A 23,511-nucleotide genomic window follows, 5' to 3' on the forward strand; every position below is an offset into this window, starting at 1 on the left:
GGCACACCCTCATATTCTCATTACGTTGTTTCTTTCTGTGCGCAGGATGAAAACATCATGCGATCAATGCACCTCTTTGAAAACGTTCTTTAACTTTCGGCTGACTGTGGAAGCTTTGGAAGAGAACATCATCTTTAGCTCGGCCCAACATGGACTCATACTGTGTACAGTGTGCTATGCAGACTTTTGATCATAGATAAAAAATATCGTTCATTACCGTGGGCCACGGGTAGGAGTAGGCAATACGGTGCGAACACTCTGGAATGAGTCGCCCTTTGAACATGTTATTGAATAAACAAACTTTATTAGATAGAAATGATTAGAGAGGAAGGGGGAAAAGGTGTTTTCGAAATGAAAACATCTTAACTTCAAGGTCAATTCACCACCATTTGTCTCTGGAGTGTCTTTCTATTTGCTGAACACTGAGCTCTACAAGCTGCACGAGCCTCCGACAACATAAACACACGGAGAAAAAGGGATTAGTGACGAAGGGGTTTAGACAGGGACGCTTCTCTCTCCGTTGCAGCCTTGACTTGTTTTATTTACTGCCAAGTGAAATCACTGTGACTTTTTACAGCTTCAAAATAAACTGAACAAACTGTCCGAGGTAACGTCACACCCCTCTCTGTTTTTACATTCCAGACCGGTTCCTCAATTCCAGAGTGTTCTTACCCCGACTTAGTCAACCTTTGTGGTCTGTCTTTAAAACAACAACATCCATTGTACCATTTTAAAGTGTATATACTATAGATAAAGCATTAGATAAGAACTCTATGAGAAACTTTTCAACTCTGTTCATGTTTACTTGCCAACTAGAATGAGACAACACAAGGATTGTATTGATGTCAAAATCGGACCATAATATCGATGGTTTGTCTACAGAAGCACACAGGTAGCTATATTTACCAAGCGTATAACATTAGACGACGACATCTTTTATCATAAGATAAATGCTGCTTTCAGTGTATTTCATTTAACCCTATGTATGTATGTATATTCCCTGTAAAGTCTATCAATATGTTTTTGAAGCACTGTTATTAGGAGTTTACACTAAGAGCAGTGTTTGAGGTTATTTATATGGTGTTATGGTTGTACAAAGCATTGTCGGGTGTACAGTATTAAATGAAAGTTTGCTCTCGGGTGAATTTCAGGTCTTTAGATTTGTTCATATAATTCACTGTTTGGTGGGGGGTTTGGTTGTTGATACAAACACTGTAACTTTGTAATATAGGCATCATTTTTGGATCGTCGGCTAATACTCTTCCTGCTGTTTTCCCTCCTCCTCCTCGTCCTCCAAAGTCCAGCCCACACCCGATCAGCCTGATTTGGTTCCTGCTGTGTGTGATTAAAGCAATTGCTTGGCCCCAAATGTGAGCAAACACAAAGCATGCTGGGTTGCAAGTCTCACTTTACTGACTTCCTGTTGCTCGTTGGGAACTACTGGATCACTGAGAGAAGTGTCTGGACATTATGTAAGTACGTTACTGAGTATTTTTCCTCTTTTTTTCTTCTTCTTCTTCTTTTTCACAATGACTTGGATATTGGATACAGGAAGTATCCGTCAAACCAGCCGGAAATCTGATTTACACTTGAGAATTGGTTGATTTTTGGTGAATGCTTTGCAACAGTTTATCATGTTGTTTTTCATACAGTACGTCACTACACTGTTTAGTCACAAACATAAAGATCTCTTGTTGGTCATCCATTAGTTTAGTAAAGAAAACAGCACATTTTTCTCAATTGTATTCTTTTTACTCATGTTATTGGAGATGAAGTGTATATTTCCATCAAGAAATTGCCATTTTTTTTCCCACTTGATTTGTGTTTGTGTGCCTTACTGTATGTAAAAATGTTATGTTTCTGTTTGGAAAAGTTTGAAAAGTGATTGACAAAAATGGAGGGACAACAAATGTTTGCGACATTACCCACTTCTAAACATATCTACAATATATCCCGGTGGATGTTCTTTCTGAAAATAATGAAGCATTTCTACATTTCCTCTGTAAATAATATCCAGAGTCAGCTATCTCTGACAAAAGTGAAAGAATAAACTATACACCTCAAACTTTCAAATTTGTGTTACATTACTTAATACGCATTAAGAAAGGCTGTAGAATATTACATGTTTGCGTATGGTTATCAAAATTACTTTATTTGGGCTATGATAGTGTCATTTAGGGGAAACATCTGAGGGGGGAATGTCTAATAGTACTGTAATGGTCGGTACATATTCATTTTCAGATAGTAAATTCTAAAAATAACATTATTGTATATATAATATTATATATAAGTGATCCAATGTGTAAAAATATTAAAATACTTTATTCTATGATGGCCAGAGAGCCTCTCTGTCAATTATGCCATGACACATTACAGATTTTCCCACTGTAAACTTGTAATTTTGGAGAGGACAGCATTTAAAAACCAGAATCTGTTCACCACTACGGTCAGAAGTTTTATTATCAGACATACGCAGCTCATATTGTGGATCAAACAGCACGTTATTCTGAATTGTGACGCCCTCTCGTGGTGGCAAGAGGATAACACACACACTAGTACAGAAATACTTTTTGCCACCTGGACTGGATTAAAGCTTGTGAAATAAGAAACAATATTAATATTGTTTGCTGTGTGTATGTTAATGCCCTTTTACTTGAGTCTGAAATTGAATGTGTACATTTTGATTAGTGCTACCTTAGATAGATAGAGTACTGTAGATCTGGCTTGCAATGAATTATGTCAATTAAATATTACATCGAATATATTTTCTTCAAAAAAGCAACATGTGTTTAATATTTAGACAAATATATTCTTAAGGGGAAGTTCTTTATCTGATGAATTTGCTGTACTGTATAAGGCTAAAATAAGAATCAAACAATAGTTATGTCAAGAGTTTAATTCAGACAAAATTTGTTGAGGGTTTGGAATAAAATATACATGGCACACCAAGCCCATGAACATCGATAAGTCAACTCAAAACACAACCGTCCATCTTTCCAGTTAAATTGAAATCACTTCTTTCCAACTTAAAATAGTAAGGTACTCAAATTACCTGAGATAAGTTTGCATACAAACCAAACAAGATTGAAATCAGCCATAGACCTCTAGGACAGATATACTTTTAACATATGTTTTAACAACTATCATATCAACGTAAGGCAGATAGATGGTCATATCTTTGAACAAACAAATTGTGTATTTCATGTACAAAAGGACTTTTTTGTAGGCCACACACACACACAAAATCATACCATATTTATCAAATGCATACATGAATTACACAGAGACAATTACCTCTATAAAAACAAGCAATACAGTATGATGCTATTGCTGGACTTAAATGTTACATGTCGTCATTACAGACAATTTTGCAGATTATAGTTATTAGTTTGACAAGATTTTACTGAATTTGGGTTGAACAGGGAGCTTCTTTTACACTTAAAGTCTGCTGATTCAATAGTAACTGATGATTTTATAGTCCTGGCACACGTCAGATTTGTCAGCTGGCACCCTTTTTCATAATAATATGGCATTGTTGGAAAGTATTTCTCAAAATGAATCACTCCCAACATTATTTTGCTTCCCTTATTGTCTGACAGTTTTAGGCAAAAGCTTTTTATATTTGGTCCCAAAACACGATTAGCAGTCCACTCAAATAAGCATCCCTTTTTTAGTCGCAATTCTGACTCGTGCCGTGTAGAAAAAAAACGTGTAATTTTTTCATCAGGATGCACGAGTTCATCCTTCTTCTCTATGTAGAGCAACAGCTGTGTTCATTTCATTGTAATCTCAGAACACCAAAACAAAACGTTTCCTGCGTCACTGCACACTGTGTTGATCGAGTCTCTGCTATAAATGGTCAAAGAATCTGATTTTTTTTATTTTTTTTTGTGGGGGCATGTGCGAATCGAATGCTTTGAATCACTCATGGTGTAATGACGGGAATGATTTTCAGTCCTGGCAGCAGCGGCATTATTTCTGTTAAATTATGAATAAACTGGTTCTGTGGATACTTGTGTTTATTTTAGTACATTTTCCACTAGGACAGCAAAAGTGTGATAAAATGTAGAAGCCTCTATAAGTTGTTTAAATATAGTAAAATTTCTGTGAGCATTTATTGTTTAAAAAAGTAATTTGACTTACTGAGACTCGTGTATAACAAAGACTGGCGAGCTTTATTGAGTTTCAAAGTGAACATCTACAGTATTGCCCACAAATAACCCCTTGTCTGGATCCTGTAAATCTACAAAGTGAAAACTCGATTGCGCTGTGGAGATATATGGTGTATTGCTTGTGCCCATGGGCTTTATGCCAAAACGCATCTCAGCCTCAGACACTGATGTCATTCCAGTCTCCACAGTCCATCACACTAAGTATCTGTGCGGGAAACGCTGGATGTGTTGTCCGTGTTTTACTTAGGAAGTTCCTCAAGTGACAAGTGGTTATTTGAAGATCATACTGTGTACACTAAAGGGTGACGAAAGTATGTTGGAAAAAGGCAGCTTTGGACTCTCAAGGTTAAATCTCAAAAGGCTCTCCCTGGTTCCTGGTTTCTTCCTCTGTCTTTGTAAAACACTCTAAAAAGTTTGTGGACCGTCCTTAAGATTGAGCCAACTGAGACTGACCCTGTGAGGTTTGTGCGTGGTCCATTAGAGGGGCGCGTTTCTCCCAGGCCAGTCGGGAAGGGGACGCTGAGGAGGGGGTTAAGTGAGCAGCTGCCTGATCTCTCGGTGAACGTAGCAAAGGAAGTCCATGTAGGAAGCTCCGCCGTGCAGGCCTTTATCCTCCACCAGGAACTGACGGAACAACATCTCTGGTTTGTCTTTCTGCCTCACGATTTGGAGCTGAGCGGGGAAAAAAGGGGGAAAAATAAGCAAAGCATGATCTGTTTCCAGTGCGAATACTAGAAGTTTTACATTTACCAGCTGCGGTCAACATACACATCGATCTCAATGCTTCGAAATGTACTCAACTAGAAATGGATACTTTTTTCCACAATGTGACTAATGGTTGTTTTAAGAGTTTACGTAATATAACATGTTTCACATTCATGTACACCTCCTACTTGCTGCCTTGTCTTTGTATGTGTTTTTGCTTCATTTGAAGGATTGGGATTGCATGGTCCTCTTATGGTTTCAGAGTAATAAATGTTATACTAACTAACTGACCTGCTAACTGCTCTATGGCACTGGGCCTGCAGTGCTTGGGGCCACTCAACAGCAATGAAATGTACCAACAAGATTTCAATTATATCATACAGTTTGTTTCTTTTCAAGAAATGGTGTTCTTTTTAACTTAAAGGTCCCATATCATGCTCATATTCAGGTTCATACTTGTATTTTATGTTCCTTTTAGAACATGTTTAAATGCTGTAATGTTCAAAAAACTTTATTTACCTCCTACTGTCCATCTGTCTGAATATGCCTGTATTTACCCTCTGTCTGAAACGCTCTGTTTTGGCTCATTTCAACGGTATTGAATTGCTAGGCAACAGCTTGGGACCATGTTTACTTCCTGTAAGCTTCTCATACACTGCAACTGGGAATATGGTGCCTTCAAATGACACTTGTGAGCTTGTGTTTACAACATGGGAAGTTGTGTACACGATATGCTTGCCGTTCAAGTGGTTAAGTCCTGAGAACACCGCTGCCAAGCAACGGGAATATTAACGTTACTGTCGGCGTCTAGAAGCCACAGAGGCTAACAATTTAGCAAGTGGGTAGTATAATGCAATAAATGCAAAGGCATAATGACAGAGGAAAAAGATGAGGCTGTTGGGAATATCAACATTTTCCTCAAACGAAGAAAAACAATATACGACTAAAATTACAATATATGAACTTATTATGTACCGAAAAATTAACTTCCATGGCCTCCGCCATTTCTGACGTCAACAAACACGTCACAAGTCGTGAACTCGGAGCTTTCAGAAACTTTCCACTTACAAGGTTTTGAATGCCACATTAGGGGGGGCGTTCATATGGACTCTTGTCGTGAACACGGTAAATGCAACCCCATTTGAAGGCAACAATAAACTAGGACACATTTAGAATGTTTACATTTAAAACTGTGAAATGGTCTACATACTATAAATTTGTCACATCACAAAATTACAGAAATCTTGACGGCTCTTTTAAAGGCAGAGTTTCTTGTGTGCATTTTTCCGTGGATTGAGCGTTTTGATAATTCCACAGTATTTATATGGCATTTAAACCTGCTTTATAATAAAAATACATAAATCTCACTTTTTACGATATGGGACCTTTAAAGTAAACTAAACATGTTGTCAGGCTTGTCCATTTCTACACAAATTGATTGCATGATTTGCATTCTTAAGTTGTATATTCGATTAGTTGATTTGTATGGCAAAAAAAGGATGTTGTGGGGGGAATGTCTTTACTTACTAGCTCCACTAGAGGGAGGCAGAGATCTTTGAAAGCTGCATGGCAGTTAGCGTCACTTTGTTTTGTTAATTTTTTTCTTAATTTAAAAAAATCTTTGAAAAGAAAAGGCATGCTTGTTTTTAAACAAAGGTTTTTGGGAGCATGTTGCTGCTCTATCTTTGTATCTTACCTTCATAGAGTTAGGCCTCTTTTCAATCAGGTCATTGATGATGGATCGGACCTTGTTTGACAATGGGTTGTCCAGTTCTGGCAGCTCACACTGAAAAAAACAAGTAGAAGGTTGGTTAAGTCTAAAATAAGGTTCAATAAGTCACTGGTACTAGTTCAACACATGTATTATACTTACAGGTGTCAAAGAACATCGATACTTAATGATGTATTGATTTGAGAATGGGGAGCAAACAACCTTGATTTATACAGTTGAGATCACTTAAACACTATTTAATGAAGTTGTTACTTTACTGTCTGCCATCATTGACACATTTCTGCTCTGCTTCCTCTTATGTACCAGTACTACATGTTGAAATGTTTGTTTGAGCTCTGCCCCGAAAATAAAATGTCAATCTTTGAACTTTGTGTGAGGTTTGTTTTTAATTATTGTTGACTCAGTTTAGCTCATTTTATCCATTAACCTTGTAGAGATGATCTACTATTTGGATGTGTCCAATGATTCATATTGGTTCAAATCATGGTCAGATGTAAGATTTTATAATGAATTCAATTGAAACTTGTAATTTCAAGACTTATTGTCTAACCAAACATCCAGACATTCTCTTACTGTTCTGTAATGCCTCCAGGCACCAAAGAGGAAAGAAAATGTCATCTAATATCTCTAAAAACATACTGTTTCATTTGCTTTATAAATATGTTGAAGTGGAAGTGCTAATAAATTAATTCTGACCATGTTTCCTTGCATGTGGGCGAGGGAGGGCAGGTTAAACATGCTCTGGATGAGGTCTGGAGCGCTCGCTTGGCCCAGCCACAGGAACATGGAGTGGCCGTTCTCCAGCAGGAACATGCCGGAGTCGGTCAGACGCTCCTCCGAGCAGCGCACCGGAGTAGGCGGAGCCTCGCTACTAACATCCATGTTGTGCTGAAAAAAAGTAACAAATTTATTATATTAAAACATTGTCTGAAATTAGACACACACTCCCTTCTAGTACATGTAAAATGTACAAAATATTCAAGATTCATCTCTTAATAAACAAACTTCACTGTGGATTTAAATAGGAGGTAAATGTGTGGATTTATCTCAACAGTGTAATTGAAATAAGTATATTTGGTGTCCCAAAAAAAGTTGCTGTGCACTGCACTGTGTGTGTGTTTTGTACCAGCGGGGTGAGGCGTGGGTAGAGCAGCAGCTGTGTGTCTTCCACCCCCATGCCCATAATCGACAGCCTTAGATGGGCTCTGTCGTCTGTTGAGAGCTCCGTGCTGCCGACCAAGGGAGCAGTTTTCATAAGGCTGTTCATGTAGACCGGAAACACCTTCATGGCATCGGGCAGGATCAGCTACATAAAGCATAAAGACAGTTACTTTTTGACAGATGGACGTGTGATTAAAATCTTTAGTCACGGACACAAAATGTATTGTATCACATATGTACATCAGGGATTTCTTTGTATCCTAAAAATCAAAGCCTAAATTCAACAAATTTCATTCCAGGTGCTGTCCTGCACTGACCTGGCTGGCAGCAGAGGGGCTGGCACAGTTCTTCCTGTAGCAGGCCAGCATGTGGGCCGTCTGGTTGACCAGAATCTCCCTCACATTCTTTAGAGGCTGGTTCAATATGGCACGGCACGCTGAGCGGGCATGAGAAAAAGGTTAGTTAAAAGATGCGAGAGGGGGGAGGAGAGGGGCCTAACTGGCAGCTAAGGATAAGTAGGGGAGTAAAAAACAAAGGATGAAAGATGAGAAAAATCAGGAACAGAGAGCGCACAAGAGTAGCCGGACCAATGAAAGAAGGCAACTGAAGGTCAGTAATACGGCTGTACTTATGTCCAGATTACAGAAAGGCTCAGTGTCATCTGTACTTTATGTGAAACATGTGGTCCTCATTTCCACAACTCATTCTTCTTTTACTCATAAGTCGGTGAGCATTAGTAGATTATCAAGTGATGCATGGGGTAAATTCAACAGAGGTCAGGATGATACTGTATGTCTGCACTACACTACACCCCCCAAATAAAGAAAGCTGACTGTATGGAATGACTTCATAGATCATGGGAGGAAAAATACATCTTTTCTGCATTTTTGTTGTAGTGTAACTTTATGTGCAAATGTTAAATTAAAGATAAAATTGTGTATGAGACTATCTATATCTGAGAAGTGTACCTGATTTGGCGAAGAAGTTGATGAGCGAGTCGGTCTCGCAGCTCTTGAACAGCTCTGACAACTGCAAGCTGCAGTTCAGACTGAGGTTGTGGACGCGGAGGCGTCGCTGTCCATTGACGGTGGTGTACAGCAAGGCACACTGGGAAACGGAGTCCAAAAATAAGTTTGTAACGAAACATTGGGGACTTAACTCCTTGACAAAACAGCAAAACAATGACATTAAAAAAGATGCAAACCTGCATGAGCGCTCCAGTCTCCTCGCTGAGCGCGTCGTCGTGTTTGAACTCTACTGTTATAGCCTTGTCACAATCCACAGCTGCAAACTCTATATCTGTGGTGTTGTTCATATGGACGGCACCAAAGAACTCGGTGGCTCTGAAACCTGATGGACAGACATGCACAGAAGTGTAAATTAGGAGAGGTAACTCTTTGTGGTACATACCAAAATGCAAAGTCTGGGGCTATTCCTTACCTGTACTGGTACGAACACGCATGATGGCATCAAATCCGATGCTCTTCTGCACGTCTTTTCTCAGATCTCTCAGGAAATGCTCCCCATCAGTCTCCACCTGACGAGTACATGTGAGTAAATATTTTAGTTTTAACCAGCAGATGGCAGTATTGTCACAATTTGGTCCCAGGCCGCTGACGAGCAGCCTGTGGCTCATAAATTTACATTAACATAAACGTTTTTTATTATAGATTTTGTCCATGTGTGTTTAGCCATGTTGTTCTGCCTTTGTATGTGGTGTGTTTGTGTGGCCAGTTTGGAGTAATTTCCCACGCTTGTCGCATCATTCCTATGGGACAGGTCTATAATAGACTGTGGGTACTGCGCCAAAGTCATTATGTGGACAAAACCAGCTTTTATGAGGCTTCAAATGACTTGTTAGTGTAATGACAAGACATAAAAATGGATTAGTCCTGTCCATATACTTTATGTGGCTTGCTTGTGTGTGTGTTATCAGTTGCCTGTAAACAGGTGTGCCGGCCGACAGTTGTACCTGGAAGTTGTTGTACTTGTAGACGGAGCCTCCGGTGTGTGAGGGCACATCGGCCATGGTCGCGATGTCCACGTACTGGCTGGGAAAGAGGAAGAGATCCACACAGCAGCCCTGTGCCACACACTCCTTAGACAGCTGCTCATACACTCCTTTCTGAGGCTGGAACAGGGTCTAAAGGAAAATACAGAGTTTCATTTGGATAAGTCAGCAGTTCCCAATAGTAGTTTAAAATTTCAAATTGGCATCCAGCCGACTCCACTCATGCAGGTAAGTAAGTTTCTATGCTTACTTTAATTAAGCCCGGGGACTGTGCTTTTACTCAATCTACACCTGCCAGCAGTCTGTATGTGGAGTTCAGAATAAGTTGTAAAATAAAAGTTCACTACTCACTTTCTCTTTCTCCGTGTTGACCAGCTTTTTGTCATCCCTGTTCTTCAGTTTGCCCGGAGCCTCGGCAGTGGGCATGGAGGAGTGGAAGATGAAGAGCTTTCCGCTACATTCTGCTGCCTGGAGGGGAGAGAGTGATGAGAGAGAGAGAGAAAAGATCTCAAAAAGAAGATCACGCGAAGGTGTGTAGTGTGTCTCTTGCTGATGTGTTGTTTATAGTTTTTAATATGAAACCACAAGGTCACAAGGTGCAAAACTCCACTCCTGCAGAAGATCAGATTATCCTCATAATAAACTTTATTTAGTACAGAGTACTCCCCTGTGTTGCAAAAATAAACTGATAACGAAAAGATAAAGACGTAAGCAATACTCAAAATATGAACAGGCGTGAACAAACTCACAGTCGCAGACTCTTTGCTGTTGTGTAATGCCACAACTGCTTCCAATTAAAAGCTGTGTGAACTTTTCCTTTACTGTGCGCCAAGAGACTGACCTCATATTGCTGGGAAAGTTTGTTGGACTTGAAAGTAAACACAAACATATCAGGAAGAGAAACAAAGAAACTTCACTGAGTTGATAGGTTGAATGAATTTGACAAATTGGAACAATCTTTGTGGGGGTGGATGGAGTGCAATTTTTTTTTTTCAAATTTGAATTGGTTGACCTTTTTATAGAAAAACACACAGTTATGTGTTTTGGCTGCACTCCATCAGTAGAGTGATAAAAATGACAAAAAATTAAAAGAGACCAGTGTGATAGTGACAAACGATGCTGCTAATCAAATGTGGCTCGTCAACTAGGACGCTTCCAACTGTGCTAATGACGTTTGATCTTTCACTTCCCAAAGACAAAGAGTGCTATAGCAGCCACACATGACTCGGAGAGAGGTTACACAGGCCCCGAGCCTCCCACTTCATGCTGACAGATGTCACACTGTGGCTAACCTTGAACGCCTCCACGCCGGCCTGGATGACAGGAACGAAGACCGTTTCGCTCTCGTTGGTGTCTGCAAACATATCAGGGATCTGGTCCAGGAGGCTAGAGAGGTTGAGGGACACGGTTATTATGGCTTGGTCCGAATTATTGACATTGTTCTCACTGCCTTGTTGAGTGCTTTCACATGAAAATGTCTGGTTGAAATGCATCCAAGTAAAACACTCAACATTGATTCAGTATTTGACTGAAGCCATGTTAATCTCCATACCAAATTAAACAGTTTTCCCGTCCAGTGATATAAAAATAAACTTTTTTTTTTGTTTAGCTGGATTAAACTCTTGGGATACCCAATTCTCTCTCTCCCCCCCGACTGCTCGGGGCATCCAAGGTAAACAGTTCATCCACAAAATGAATAACAAGTTGTATCTTACTTGTAGATGACAGCCCTCGAGTCCTGATAGTTGACGAGGAAGCCGTCGAGCAGCGGGACGAACATCTCGGCGGTGTCTGAGACCACCATCATCTGGGGCTGGGCCAGAGCGCTCTTCACGTTGTAGAAGTGGAGGACCTTGTTGTAGGTGACGAAGCCGACCTTAATGGCGGAGCTCTCCATGCCTTCCTCACTGGTGAAGGACAGAGAACAAGCCTCGGTGAATCCCAGGATGTTTCTAGTAAGTCAGTTGAAATGTTATTTCCAATGGCTGCATGTGTGCGGTGTATAAATGTGGCAGCTATCATCCTGCAATCATCGCTGAGATCTTACTGCTTTCGGGACCTTTTGTATATTTCCACTATCTACATAATGTCCCTGTTCTACAAAACAGTAAAGAATACAAGCTGTCACTTAAATAACATAATGAAATTGGCACTTTCCTAAGAAATAAACCAAAAAATCTGCTTTATGTTTGGGATGGCCGTCGCTCTCGAGCACTATTTCACCAAATAAAAGGGCCATTTCCCACCCATGTGAAATTGGCAAGTATAAACGTTCATCCAGGAGTGGAATAACATCCAATATGGACTTGTTTATTAATGTTTACCATCGTAAGTGGTGATCCAAAGAGAGAGGAAGGAAATAGCTGCTACAGGTTTACAAAATCCAAGTAAATGTTGGTGGAAAAAAAAAAAACTAAACCATTTTATTTCTCTTTTTCTCAGCATTCCAATCAAATTGCTTCTATCACACTGTTTTATATGTCTGTATTTTCCTAATAATTTCCTAGGAGGTTTTCTGGAAAGAACTGTTACATATTGGCACTACTTATTTGGAAAATATAAATTACCTTGAAGGAACTGCTTGATTTAAACCAAAGTAAATATTAATTGAAAACCTAAAAAACACCGTGACATTCACCAGAACACTCTGAATTTGGATGTGGTAGCTATCTTGAACCAAAACCATACATCAAAACCTTTCACCATCATATTCATTTAAAAGCATTCTTTACTGACACCGCCAATTGTAGTTTGTAGGTTTCTCTTCTTAAATCATGCAGACACACTGAGGAGCATGTAATGTGCTTTAAAACAGTTGCTGCAAAACCCTTTCAAGTAAATATGCCACGGGTCAACTATGACCACATCTTCTCTACTGTATGAACATGTACGAGCTGTTGGAAATAACAGATTCAGATTTTCTCATACCAGACAGCGATTAAAAAATACCAGTGATTATAAAAAATTTTTTTAAAAAAAGTCCATGTCTACATCTGCATTTACTTAAACCGGGCTCTAGCTTTATCTTGAGTGAATTAAACATGCATTTGGCAAATACTGCAGAATTACATGAATTGTATAAAGATGCACGGTGTCCAAGTGCTGTAATTTAGTGCCTGTAAAAACAAAAGTAAAGCTTCAAACACAGCAGAAGAAGGGGGCTTATCTCGAGTACGCTTCTACTGAGTGTTTTAAGGGTGATGTCATGGAGGCAGACAAATGGGAATGTATTGCTGCTGGCACTAACGAAGTGGGGAGAAGAAAAGACAATTTGAGTTATTTTAGGAGTAACCAGGTGAAGTACATCATTCTCTTCCTCTGCGATAAATCAAAAAGTCACCTCCGACAAAGCTTTTTGTTTTGTTTTTGTTTTGGATGCCTTTCAGAGATTTTCCATTTTTAGCAGCCATGGCGCCCTCCCTAACCGATACCCACCATCTGCAAAACCTCATGCAGATGAGAACAAATAGTTGGCTTGGTGTTGAAGACTTCAGGGAAGTCCTTTTTTGGCTAGGTATATGTTGAACTGAATTAGTGGACAGTAATCTCTTGCACTGGGCTATACCATAGACTGTATATATAGATGGACAACACGTCTCCACCTCCTCCCACTGTACAAAAGGGAAGCCCAAATACCTAGGATATGGGAAAAATGATTTGGTGTATTTGGACTTTTTAGTTTGGCCCAAGTCCCATCTGCTAACATGGAGTCAGCGGGCTTTATGACCTCTACTGCAACCAGCCACCAGGGGGCGATTGAGATGTTTTGGCTTCACTTTTGGGGAACTGTCATGTCGTCCATTTTTATATACAGTCTATGGACTCTACAAGTCGGTATAGAAGATGCATAGCACCTAATGACGCATATTACATTCCTACCAGTACTGTGTGTGTGTGAGCATGTGTGTGTTTTTCTGACCTACCTGGGCAGATTCTCCAGCAGAGTCTTCAGCTCATCACATATCAGTTTGACCAGTCCACTCTTAATGTTGTTGTAGGACACGTCAATCATAAAGATGTAGGCAGGAGGATTCGGAGGTTTGTTGTTCTGTGTGAGAAGAAGGCGGCAGGTGTGATGAATTAGTTTCTAATCTATTTTTAAAATCTTTCCAAGCTAACATGGCTTGACAGGCATGCAGCATTAAATTACCTGATTTCAAAAGGAAATGAGGAAAATGCTCTTTTCAGTCCTGTGTCCTCTAAGGTCTTAATTATACCATATCAACAGAGGCCCAAAACCTAGGTCTACCCTTATGCCTTCCACCTTATTAGTAGTTCTCAAACACCAGATATTTAGTTTCCGTTGGTGCTTGCTTATAACTTGGGAGTAGCTGTGAGGAGACCGTGACAGTTATGGATTCCGAGATGGAGGGCAATGTCAATGGAGTGTGTGTGAGGGGGATTGTCGGTAAGACATTGTTATGTTTCCACAGTTACGACCCATGACAAGACAATCACCTTGCAGGCTTTTGTTTAATAGCTGCCCTGCAGAGGCTGTTTATAAGTCTTAATAAACAGAGCAAAAGTAGGCCAGTGGAGTGACTCAGCTTTGCCAGCTTACTCTGTTGTTCTCGACCGCCTCCATGGGGATGTGAACTTGATTGGCATTGCTGTCTTTCTTTTGTTTGCAAAACAACTGAGCTGAACTCTATCTGTCCTGTCTTTTAGTTTTGATAAGCAGCTCATGATGAATAATGTAGGGTGCCAAAAGGTCCTTCAGAAAAATCAGTAAAGCAATCCTGTCTTGTACCATATTAGACCGACTTCTGTGAGAGCCATCCAGTTCATGTGACATATCTTTGATGACAATTCAAGGGCTTGTCTCTATTGATCATCCACACTGCATGATGTGTATTGAATAGTAGTCGTCAGGTCTTTAGTAGTTGTCCTGTACCTTGCAGTAGTCCAGGGTGGCTACAAACTCGTAGGATCCCAGGGACAGCTCAGGCCTCTCAAAGAAGTCCACCCTCCGGCCCATGTGGTCCAGATGTTGGAAATAGAAGACTGGCACTACAGTTAAACAAAGAAATCAAATTTACTATAGAACTTAGCACAATATATTAATAATACGTTTGTTTACCTGTTTTCCTGTTCTTTAAATTAAATTAAATTAAAAAAACTTCCTTTTTTTAATTTCAAAAGTCAACGTGATGTGTCTTTTTCTGGCTGCTTAACGTGTTTAGGATGACATAGCCTTTTTGTTGCATCGATGCTCTAGTACCTTCATTGACGCAGTTGCAGAAACCACACTGGTAGCGACGGCCCCCGTCGATAAACTGCATGTAGGGACACATGTAGGCCTTGCATCGATTGCAGCGGATCGGGCCGGTCTCACCGTGGTTCACAACATATAGAGGAGTCTACACAGGGACACACACACAAAAGACATTATGGTCAAGTTGTCAACAGATGTTCCTAAGTATTTCAAAATCTGAAGTTGATGACACAGCTACGATAAGGATCATCTTATTTATTTTTTGTGGGATGATTCCCTGTGATGTTTCCCATGTTTTAGAGATGGAATATTTACTGTACTTGGACCATACTCTTGCACATACTGTACCGTACTCTACTTGTGATTCCATGGCACCAAAACAATACACATTCATATACAGAACATGTGTCTAACATGGAATGTAAATGCTTTGCATGAAGCTGTTCAATATACATACCACAGCAGCACTACTACTGAGTACCGTATACAGGCCTGCAGATGACGGAAACTGTCTTAAACACTATTTATTTAACACTCCCTGCAGGCCAAATTGAAAATGTTTGCTTCAAATGAGCTCAACTACCATAAAACACATGCAGACAAGGTAGCAAGTAGGTGTATTTTTAGACTGGAGACTTCGAGGAGGAGCGTAGAAGTGTTTACATTATCTAAGAGCTGTTTACCAGAGTGCAGAGAACAAAACAATGCATACAGCATCCAAGCACAGCAGCACGCCCGTGCCAGTTATGTACAAACACAGAGCGATGATTAAGTTTTACTATTTTGGTATAATTGTAATGTGAATATGCTCCCATGTTGCTCTCGATGTAATCTAATCTGAGAGTGCAAAATCCTCAAGTTTGATTCCTTTTGTATAAACCTCCTTCCTCCTTCAGCCGTCCCTGTAGATCTGACATTAGCTAATTAGCCTAAAGCCAGATGAGAGAAAGCTAACATTGCCTAAAAAGGCCAATGGGTGGCTGGGACGAGGCGAGAGGAGGGAGGAAATATCTACGGCAGGATTGTTGGACCACATATGATCCAAAAGGAGGTCATTCACAGGACAGCTTGACTTTTGTAGTACACGGAGACATCTATCACAGGAGAATTTAGTGGTTGCATACTCTACTGTCCCAAACTAGCTTTTATTTTTTAATACTCTTTTAAAAATAAAAGCAGATGTACTACTCTCTAACTTCCTAAGACAGTAGGAAATCATAAACAGAATCTCTACTCATATCATGTCATGTATCTCTACCTAAGAATTGCTGTAACAGCTAGATTTAATATAGATTTTAAAGAAATGTAAGACTCGAATAGGATATGCTATAATTTTGTGTTCCTACTGCAAAAAAAACACAGAGGCTGCGTCCGAAATCGCAGACTATGCACTCAGTATTTACCCAGTAGGGTAGAACGATGGTACAGTCGCCTGACAGTGTGTACTATCGTTCAACATACTTTTGTGTGAATAAACAGTAGTGTGTATCTTTCCAGACGCACTGAGCAGTAATTTACATCGTCACTTCCTGAGAGACTCCTTGCCGGTTGGAGACGTGTAACCACGGTAACCCGTGCCGACCTCACGTGACGAAAACAACAGTTTGTGAGAATCAAAGTCTGAATTGATTTAAAAGATATATTACGCCTAGCAAAGTGAAATCTTATACTTACAGTTAAATTGAAGAGTTATTGATTGTTGATGTCATTACTACTGTATTGCATTGTGGGATATGTATGCCGCTGTAGTGTCCAGCATTGCATACTGTAATATTTCACCTGAAATAGTATGCAATATGCTAAACAGACTAAAAAATCTCACATACTGTTTTAGCGTACTAAATAGCATGTTAGTGTGGACTTTCAGATGCAACCAGAGTCTCAAGTGTTCTTGTAAGTTTCATTAGTCATTCTTGAGATGACAGGGTACAACATTTAAAAAACACAGTGCACTCTAAGGATCGAAATGCTTTGGTGTGGGATGATTTTTTTGCATGCGGTGTTTCCCATATATAGAATTTAAGCCCACCCAAGAAGATTTTTTATATTGTAGGTTTTTTTTCTGTTCAAAAGTGTGCATGGAACTGCAAAAAAACTACAGACTGATTCAACATGTGTATGATGCATCAATGTGTAAACATACAGAGTGAGACAACAATCATCAGAACTCTGGACACAGTGCTCTATCACAACCTACTCAAGTGATGGATGATTCCCAACACCACTCAATCTGTGGTAGACACTAGTGTATATATTAGCATTTATCATTCCCTGCAAGAGTTGGATTTGCAGCTCACCAGGAAAATGTGCTTTTTCACAGCAAAGCTGCAGAAATCTAAGCTTAATCTTTAAGTTACAAATAAAACCATGACTTACCTCATTCTTTGGCAAACTGGCAAAGGGTTTAATGATGGAAGCCAGGGGCACTTGGCACTGTTTGGCCAGGTCGGCGGTGCAAGGTAGGGAGTAGGTGGTGCAGCGGATGAACCTGGGACTGGCGTTGCCTGGGATTAGCAAAAAGAAGGGTCAATGACGTAGATATTATGACAGAGCACAAGTCTGTTCCCACTCTCTTGGACAGGAGTGTGGACAGTAAATCTTCATGTTTAATTTACGATTACTGTACTGTAATTCTCAAAGAAATGTCTACATTTCCACCTATAAATTATGAAGTACATACCACAAATGACAGACAAATTACTGAACTGGATGTCCTCAACATGAAGTGTTTAAAAAACGTTTCGATCTTCTTTCCAAAAAGAAAATCTGATTTAATGGGGATAATTTGCTGCTCACCTACAGTTGCTACACATTAGCATCTACTACAAAATTTGATTGAGTGATTTGATTGATGAATTTGATGATTTGAAACTTTTTTTACCTTTATTACATTACGGTGATCTGCTCTATATGAATGCACCTGACCAGTGCCTAAAGAAGCTGGATACTGTATACCATTGTGCTTTACGTTTAATTACTGGCTGTGGAAATCGGGTACACCACTGTACACTGTATACGGCTGCTAAATGGCCATCTCTGTATGTCCGCAGACTTTCACATTGGTTGGCTCATATATATATAAATCGCTCCTTGGACTGGTTCCTACGTATTTGTGTACATACATGTGCACAAACTGCAATCAATATGGCCTGCGCTCTCACAATGTTCTACAGATGTTGGTCCCAAAGGTTAGAACGGAGCTAGGCAAAAAAGCTTTTAAATACGCTGCTCCTTCTTCCTGGAATAATGTACAGAAGGACCTGAAATTGTCAGAGCTGATTACTACTGTACGGGGGAATTTAAGTCCATTTTAAAGGATCGAGAAAGTGGCACTATAGGTCGATGTGATTGCTCTCGATTTCCTCACTGAATTGTTTTGAAATTGACCTGTTTGTGTGTTATAGCACATTTTGTGTTGCATACAAACTGGATGTCATGCTCGTTCACTCGTGGTGTGTGACTGTTGTATTTGTATTTTTGTGTTTTGAGGTTTAAATGTTCGTATGAGTTACCTTGGTCCTGTACTGTGTAGTCAGTGGTGACCAGAGGTGGAACCTGTCCTCTGATGTTCGTGCTGTAGACCTGTCCCCGTTGTTTTGCTTGGTCATCCTCGATGACTTGAGTCTAAAGCAGACAAGTTATGCATTACAAGTACAGAGTAGTTAGGTAGATACCATGTCACTTCAGCTTAACTGCATGGCAAACAAGCAATGCAATGTTCATCAACTTTATGTTTGCTTTTGCTTCATTATATGCCCAAATATGAATACTCAGTAATGTTAACAAAAGTAAAGATGTACAGACATCTTTTGAGGAATTAATAAGCTGCATGTTCAAGACAGATAATGTGGAATGACGTATGTTGATATGAGAACGTATGCAGTCCCACGAGGATTAGTTGTCTTTACTCACTATGCTGGGGATAGAGTCAGGGTCCAGTTTCTTCTGAGGTGGTCCCGCCAGTCCGCCTGGTGCTCCAGGGAAGGCCCCTGGCATGCCTGGCTGGGGCCCAGCCATGTGTCCCCCAAACGGACCTGTACATTACAACAGGATATACTGGTTATTCAATGATATTTGTTGGCTACAGTGCAGGAATGTGTGCAGCAGAGCTCTGGTTTGTTGACTAAATGTAGGCTGTAGAATAAGCTCTGATCTGACTGCTCCAATGTTAGCAATGAGAGCACATTGTTTTCATGTCTATTAAAAGGACAAAGATTGCCAACTCTCCTGCCAGACAGACTCTTCTGTATTATAGACCTATTCAACACACTAAATAGTTCTATGACACAGGGCACTCTCAGAGATTCAAGCACCAAAGTTACACTACATGAAAAGATTAAACATTTTTCTGTTGTGAAAGGTTCTTTTTTTTCTTTATTAACTGTGCCATTTGCTGTTGTTAATTTCTGCCTTTCAAGCAGATGCATTCTCTGACCACAGAATCTGTACGCTGAGTTAATGTGACCACGTATCAGTATCGCTACCAGTAAGTAATTAATACAATCTTGTGCCAAAAAAACTGTAATATCCCTTTTAGAATACGTCTTTTGACTGGTGTGATCTCAACCTTTTTTGGTTCAGTTACCTGCTTGCTGTGGGTATCCTAGTGGACCAGCAGCTCCAGGACCAGGCTGCTGGAAACCTCCAGGGCCTGGAGGATGTGGCCCAGGGAAGGGTCCACCCATGCCTGCCATTGGTGGGCCTGTCATCGCGTGGCCTGCCATTGGGGGACCCGCCATTTGTGGGCCTGCCATCGGTTGGCCTGCCATCGGTGGGCCTGCCATCGGTGGGCCTGCCATCGGTGGGCCTGCCATCGGCTGGCCTGCCATCGGTTGGCCTGCCATTGGCATACTTCCTTGGGGTGACTGTAGTGGAGACATCTGGGGGGACATGTGGGGCGACTGCGGGCCTGGAGGCATCCGTGGCTGGCCCATTGCTGGAGGAAGGGGTGTTTGGAAAGGCTGCTGGGCTACAGAGCTTGCTGGATGAGGAGGGCTCTGCATGGGACCTGAAGCTACACCATTAAGAAGTGAAGTGAAGAAATACAATCTGGTGAGTACATTCTTCCTATATTTCTTTTCAAATCCCCGTGCAATCCCTTCTACTGAAATACTATAATCACTAAAGCAGATTACTTGGCTGCTCCACTTTGTTCGATTTGTCATGCATGCCACACCCTGCTGTATGATCTGTAACAAGTATAAATCAGTAAATTACCATAATTGCCCAAGTTCATAGCACTCATCTGATTGGTGAGCTGCTGCTGTGGAGGTGGGGCCTGAGAAGCCATGCTGTTGTATGGGGACTGTTGAGGTTGTCCATAAGCAGCTGGAGGAGCAGGGTATCTGAGGAATATAAGAACACTTATTAATATACAACAGATCCAGTGTGGTCTTATGATGATACTTAAATCAATCTTTTACATGCAGTATGAAATGTTGCTAACATGGTCCAAATAGATCTGTTGCGCATAATTCTAGCTGATTCCAAAAAAAAACAATTTCAACTACAATACTTATACATTCATACTGTCCTTATGTTGATTTCAGAGAGAAAATGATCAGTGCCAAACGGTTGCTGTTTAGTGAAAAGTGTTACCTTTGTGGATGTGCGCCATTCTGCTGGATGTTTGGATTGTACTGATTGGACGCTGGAGGCGGAGGCATACCGGCAGCAGAGGAAACTGGTAATTTCATCACACCTGAAGTAAGTAATAGACACCATGTGTATCAGTATATGTATAGTCTTCACTGTATCAAACTTAAATCCATTCTTGATCAACATCTTTGATATAATATATTGCAGCAAAGTACAGCTTGTCAAAGCATCTGAACATGACTTCTTGTTTCTAGACGTTTTCACTGTCAATATGGAAGTAAGCTCACGGTTCTTAGAGGGTCAGAGTTTGCGGACAAGTGCAGACTGAGACTGCCGATTTTAAAGGAATGTTTCACACAGCTAGAACGAAAGCATGTCAGTTTCTTTGATGTTGTCTTGGCCTTCTTTTCTGAAGACCTTTAGTATGTCAGTAGTTCTACTGAGAGTATCAGGACTTGCACTTCAATCATACAGAGCTTGCTTCATTGTGCTGTGACATTTAAAACAAAGACAATAAATTTACTGTATCTTTGCTTGTGCCGCTGGTACTTAACGTGAATGCTATCACAGTAGTATATAGCACATTAGAATTATTTAAAGGTCAGCCAAACAAATTCACTCAATGAAGAATACAACACTTCAGCTGCAAATTAAGACATGTTTAACATTTGAGCACTCATATTCTGCAAAGAAAGCACTTCAGGCCTGTTATTTGAAAATATTCACGTCAGCCAAAAACGGCACACTTCGTCTCTGAAAGCTCGGGGATTGTGAACTTTTGTTGTTGATGAACGAGCACTAGTTGCTGCAATTGATATATAACCCAAGAATGAATTAGCTGATCATGCTACTGTAGATGGCAAGATCAGACTTGTTAAATGAAAGCCTAAAATAACATGTTATTTGGGAAACCAAATACAAGAGTCAAAGTCCTTTACCTGTTGGTGGAGCGGCGCATGGCTGAGGCTGTCCCCCATAGTGCCCATAGAGGGGCTGTGCAGGACCAGTTCCAAATCCACCTTGGTAGCCCCCCATCCCTGGCTGGGCCTGGGAGTATGGGGGTGCAGCAACATAACCCTGTTGACTCATTCTGATGTGATGTTACTGTCTTCTCATGCCAGGATGAATGAGTTTTGACAACCTGTTAAGTTGAAAGAGTGGAACGTAAAGGTTACTTGATGTATGTCATTTACTTAATTTTGACAAACAGGAGAAATTAATTAGGCGAGACTTTAACATATTTAAATAATTAATAGAAACTGAAACTTCCTGGTAAAAACCTGCAATTTTTGAACAGTTTGTTTCCACCCTATTAATGTAATCCATTTATTTTTTTCTCAAATTATAAAGCATTACAAAGCCACACCACCAACAACAACTGATATTTGACCTCATGCAATCATCAACACTCCACATGGAACATGGACCTTTGGCATTGCTTATTGAGAGATAAGGCAAGGCCTATCCTTGCTAATATTATCTTCAAGTGACTGTATGAGCTGTCTGTTTTTACTGTCAGAACTACAAATGAATGAGCCTCACATTTTACACAATTATGAAAATATAAATACCCATAATGGGCCTGTAATTAAATCCATTTAAAAAAAAAACTTGCAGCCAATTGCAGCTTTTCACAAAAAAAGTTCTAAAAGCAAAGGGCCTAGTGACTGTATGAGTTGTCTGTTTTGCTGTCAGAACTACAAATGAATGAGCCTCACATTTTACACAATTCTGGAAATATGAATACCCATATGGGCCTGTAATTAAATCCATTTAAAAAACACTTGCAGCCAATTAAAGCTTTTCACAATAAAAATTCTAAAAGCAAAGGGCCTAGTGACTGTATGAGTTGTCTGTTTTGCTGTCAGAACTACAAATGAATGAGCCTCACATTTACATACAGAAATATGAATACCCATAATGGGCCTGTAATTAAAGCCATTTAAAAAATACTTGCAGCCAATTGAAGCTTTTCACAATAAAAGTTCTAAAAGCAAAGGGGCCTAGTGAGTTGTCTGTTTTTGCTGTCAGAACTACAAATTAATGAGCCTCACATTAACACATTTACACAAATATGAATACCCATATGGGCCTGTAATTAAAGCCATTTAAAAAACAGCTTTTCACAATAAAAGTTCTAAAAGCAAAAGGGCCTGTAGACTTTTTTCAGGGTGTCAAAACACAAGTTGAACTCTGGGCCAACAAACACAACAGCTGCGTACTGACAACTCCACTAAAAGCCATTTATTACTACATAATAAAACCAATTGAAAACACATTGCAACCTAAACAAAAAAACGCACAAAGAGCTACAAACACCCGTGTAAATGAATTGATCAGTTCACTAGTTATTCGTGTTGTGCCACTTCCGAGGATTGCCACGTCAAAGACCGTTATGATGATGGCTAAACATCTGAGCATCCCTTTCTTCCTTCCTTCAATTCACATCCAGATGAAAGCACACACATGTTGTCCTCTCTGTGTAGTAACGTTACAATATAGCTTAACATGTGATCGAAAGGGCGCAGTAAACATGACAGCACTGTTGATCACATATTGATAGAAAACATCCTGCTAGCTACGCGGAAATTACTACAAAGTTTCCCCTTGCACCAGAAGCGCGATCATTTAACAGAAATACCTTCAAATAAACAATGATATAAGACAGAATTACACGTACGTGTGTAAATAGTGTCGTAGTGGTATTTACCTGAATATTGGGCAGAGATCTCTTCACTGTGTATTACCCTCAGTGGAAACAGAGTGCCACGTCAAACTCCAGCAAAGCACCGGGTCGCTACGTTGGTAATAGAGATGTGTCGTCGCGAACGAGCCGGTTCAAAGAACCGGCTCTTTTAAGTCAAGTCAAGTCAAATTTATTTCTATAGCACATTTAAAACAACATGAGCTGACCAAA

The 23,511-nt window shown here is 40.1% G+C and overlaps 2 protein-coding genes across 10 annotated transcripts in view; one reads left to right on the plus strand and one right to left on the minus strand.

The window, feature by feature from the left end:
* kcnip4a (potassium voltage-gated channel interacting protein 4a) overlaps positions 1–3,245 on the plus strand; it is a 148,208-nt gene extending 144,963 nt beyond the window's left edge. For all 9 annotated transcript variants that reach the window (XM_074624424.1, XM_074624427.1, XM_074624426.1 and 6 more), the window contains one exon: positions 46–3,245. In XM_074624424.1, the coding sequence (XP_074480525.1) occupies positions 46–93 (48 nt within the window). In that variant the 3' untranslated portion in view covers positions 94–3,245. The remainder of the gene's footprint in view (positions 1–45) is intronic.
* sec24d (SEC24 homolog D, COPII coat complex component) lies at positions 2,882–23,441 on the minus strand. Its single transcript, XM_074624423.1, has 23 exons — positions 23,305–23,441; positions 21,533–21,735; positions 20,595–20,697; positions 20,214–20,341; positions 19,582–20,010; positions 18,909–19,030; positions 18,509–18,620; positions 17,373–17,500; positions 15,003–15,141; positions 14,676–14,791; positions 13,705–13,829; positions 11,497–11,688; positions 11,074–11,167; positions 10,133–10,249; positions 9,743–9,913; positions 9,211–9,307; positions 8,975–9,120; positions 8,739–8,877; positions 8,088–8,206; positions 7,736–7,915; positions 7,306–7,497; positions 6,574–6,663; positions 2,882–4,844 (listed from the first exon to the last, which is right to left on the minus strand). Exons 2-23 carry the CDS (start codon positions 21,681–21,683, stop codon positions 4,704–4,706), a joined length of 3,231 nt encoding a protein of 1,076 aa, XP_074480524.1. The 5' UTR covers positions 21,684–21,735; positions 23,305–23,441; the 3' UTR covers positions 2,882–4,703.
* Positions 23,442–23,511: the final 70 nt, after the last annotated feature.

The sequence above is a fragment of the Sebastes fasciatus genome, chromosome 22, assembly GCF_043250625.1.
Source record: "Sebastes fasciatus isolate fSebFas1 chromosome 22, fSebFas1.pri, whole genome shotgun sequence".
Classification (NCBI taxonomy): domain Eukaryota; kingdom Metazoa; phylum Chordata; class Actinopteri; order Perciformes; family Sebastidae; genus Sebastes; species Sebastes fasciatus.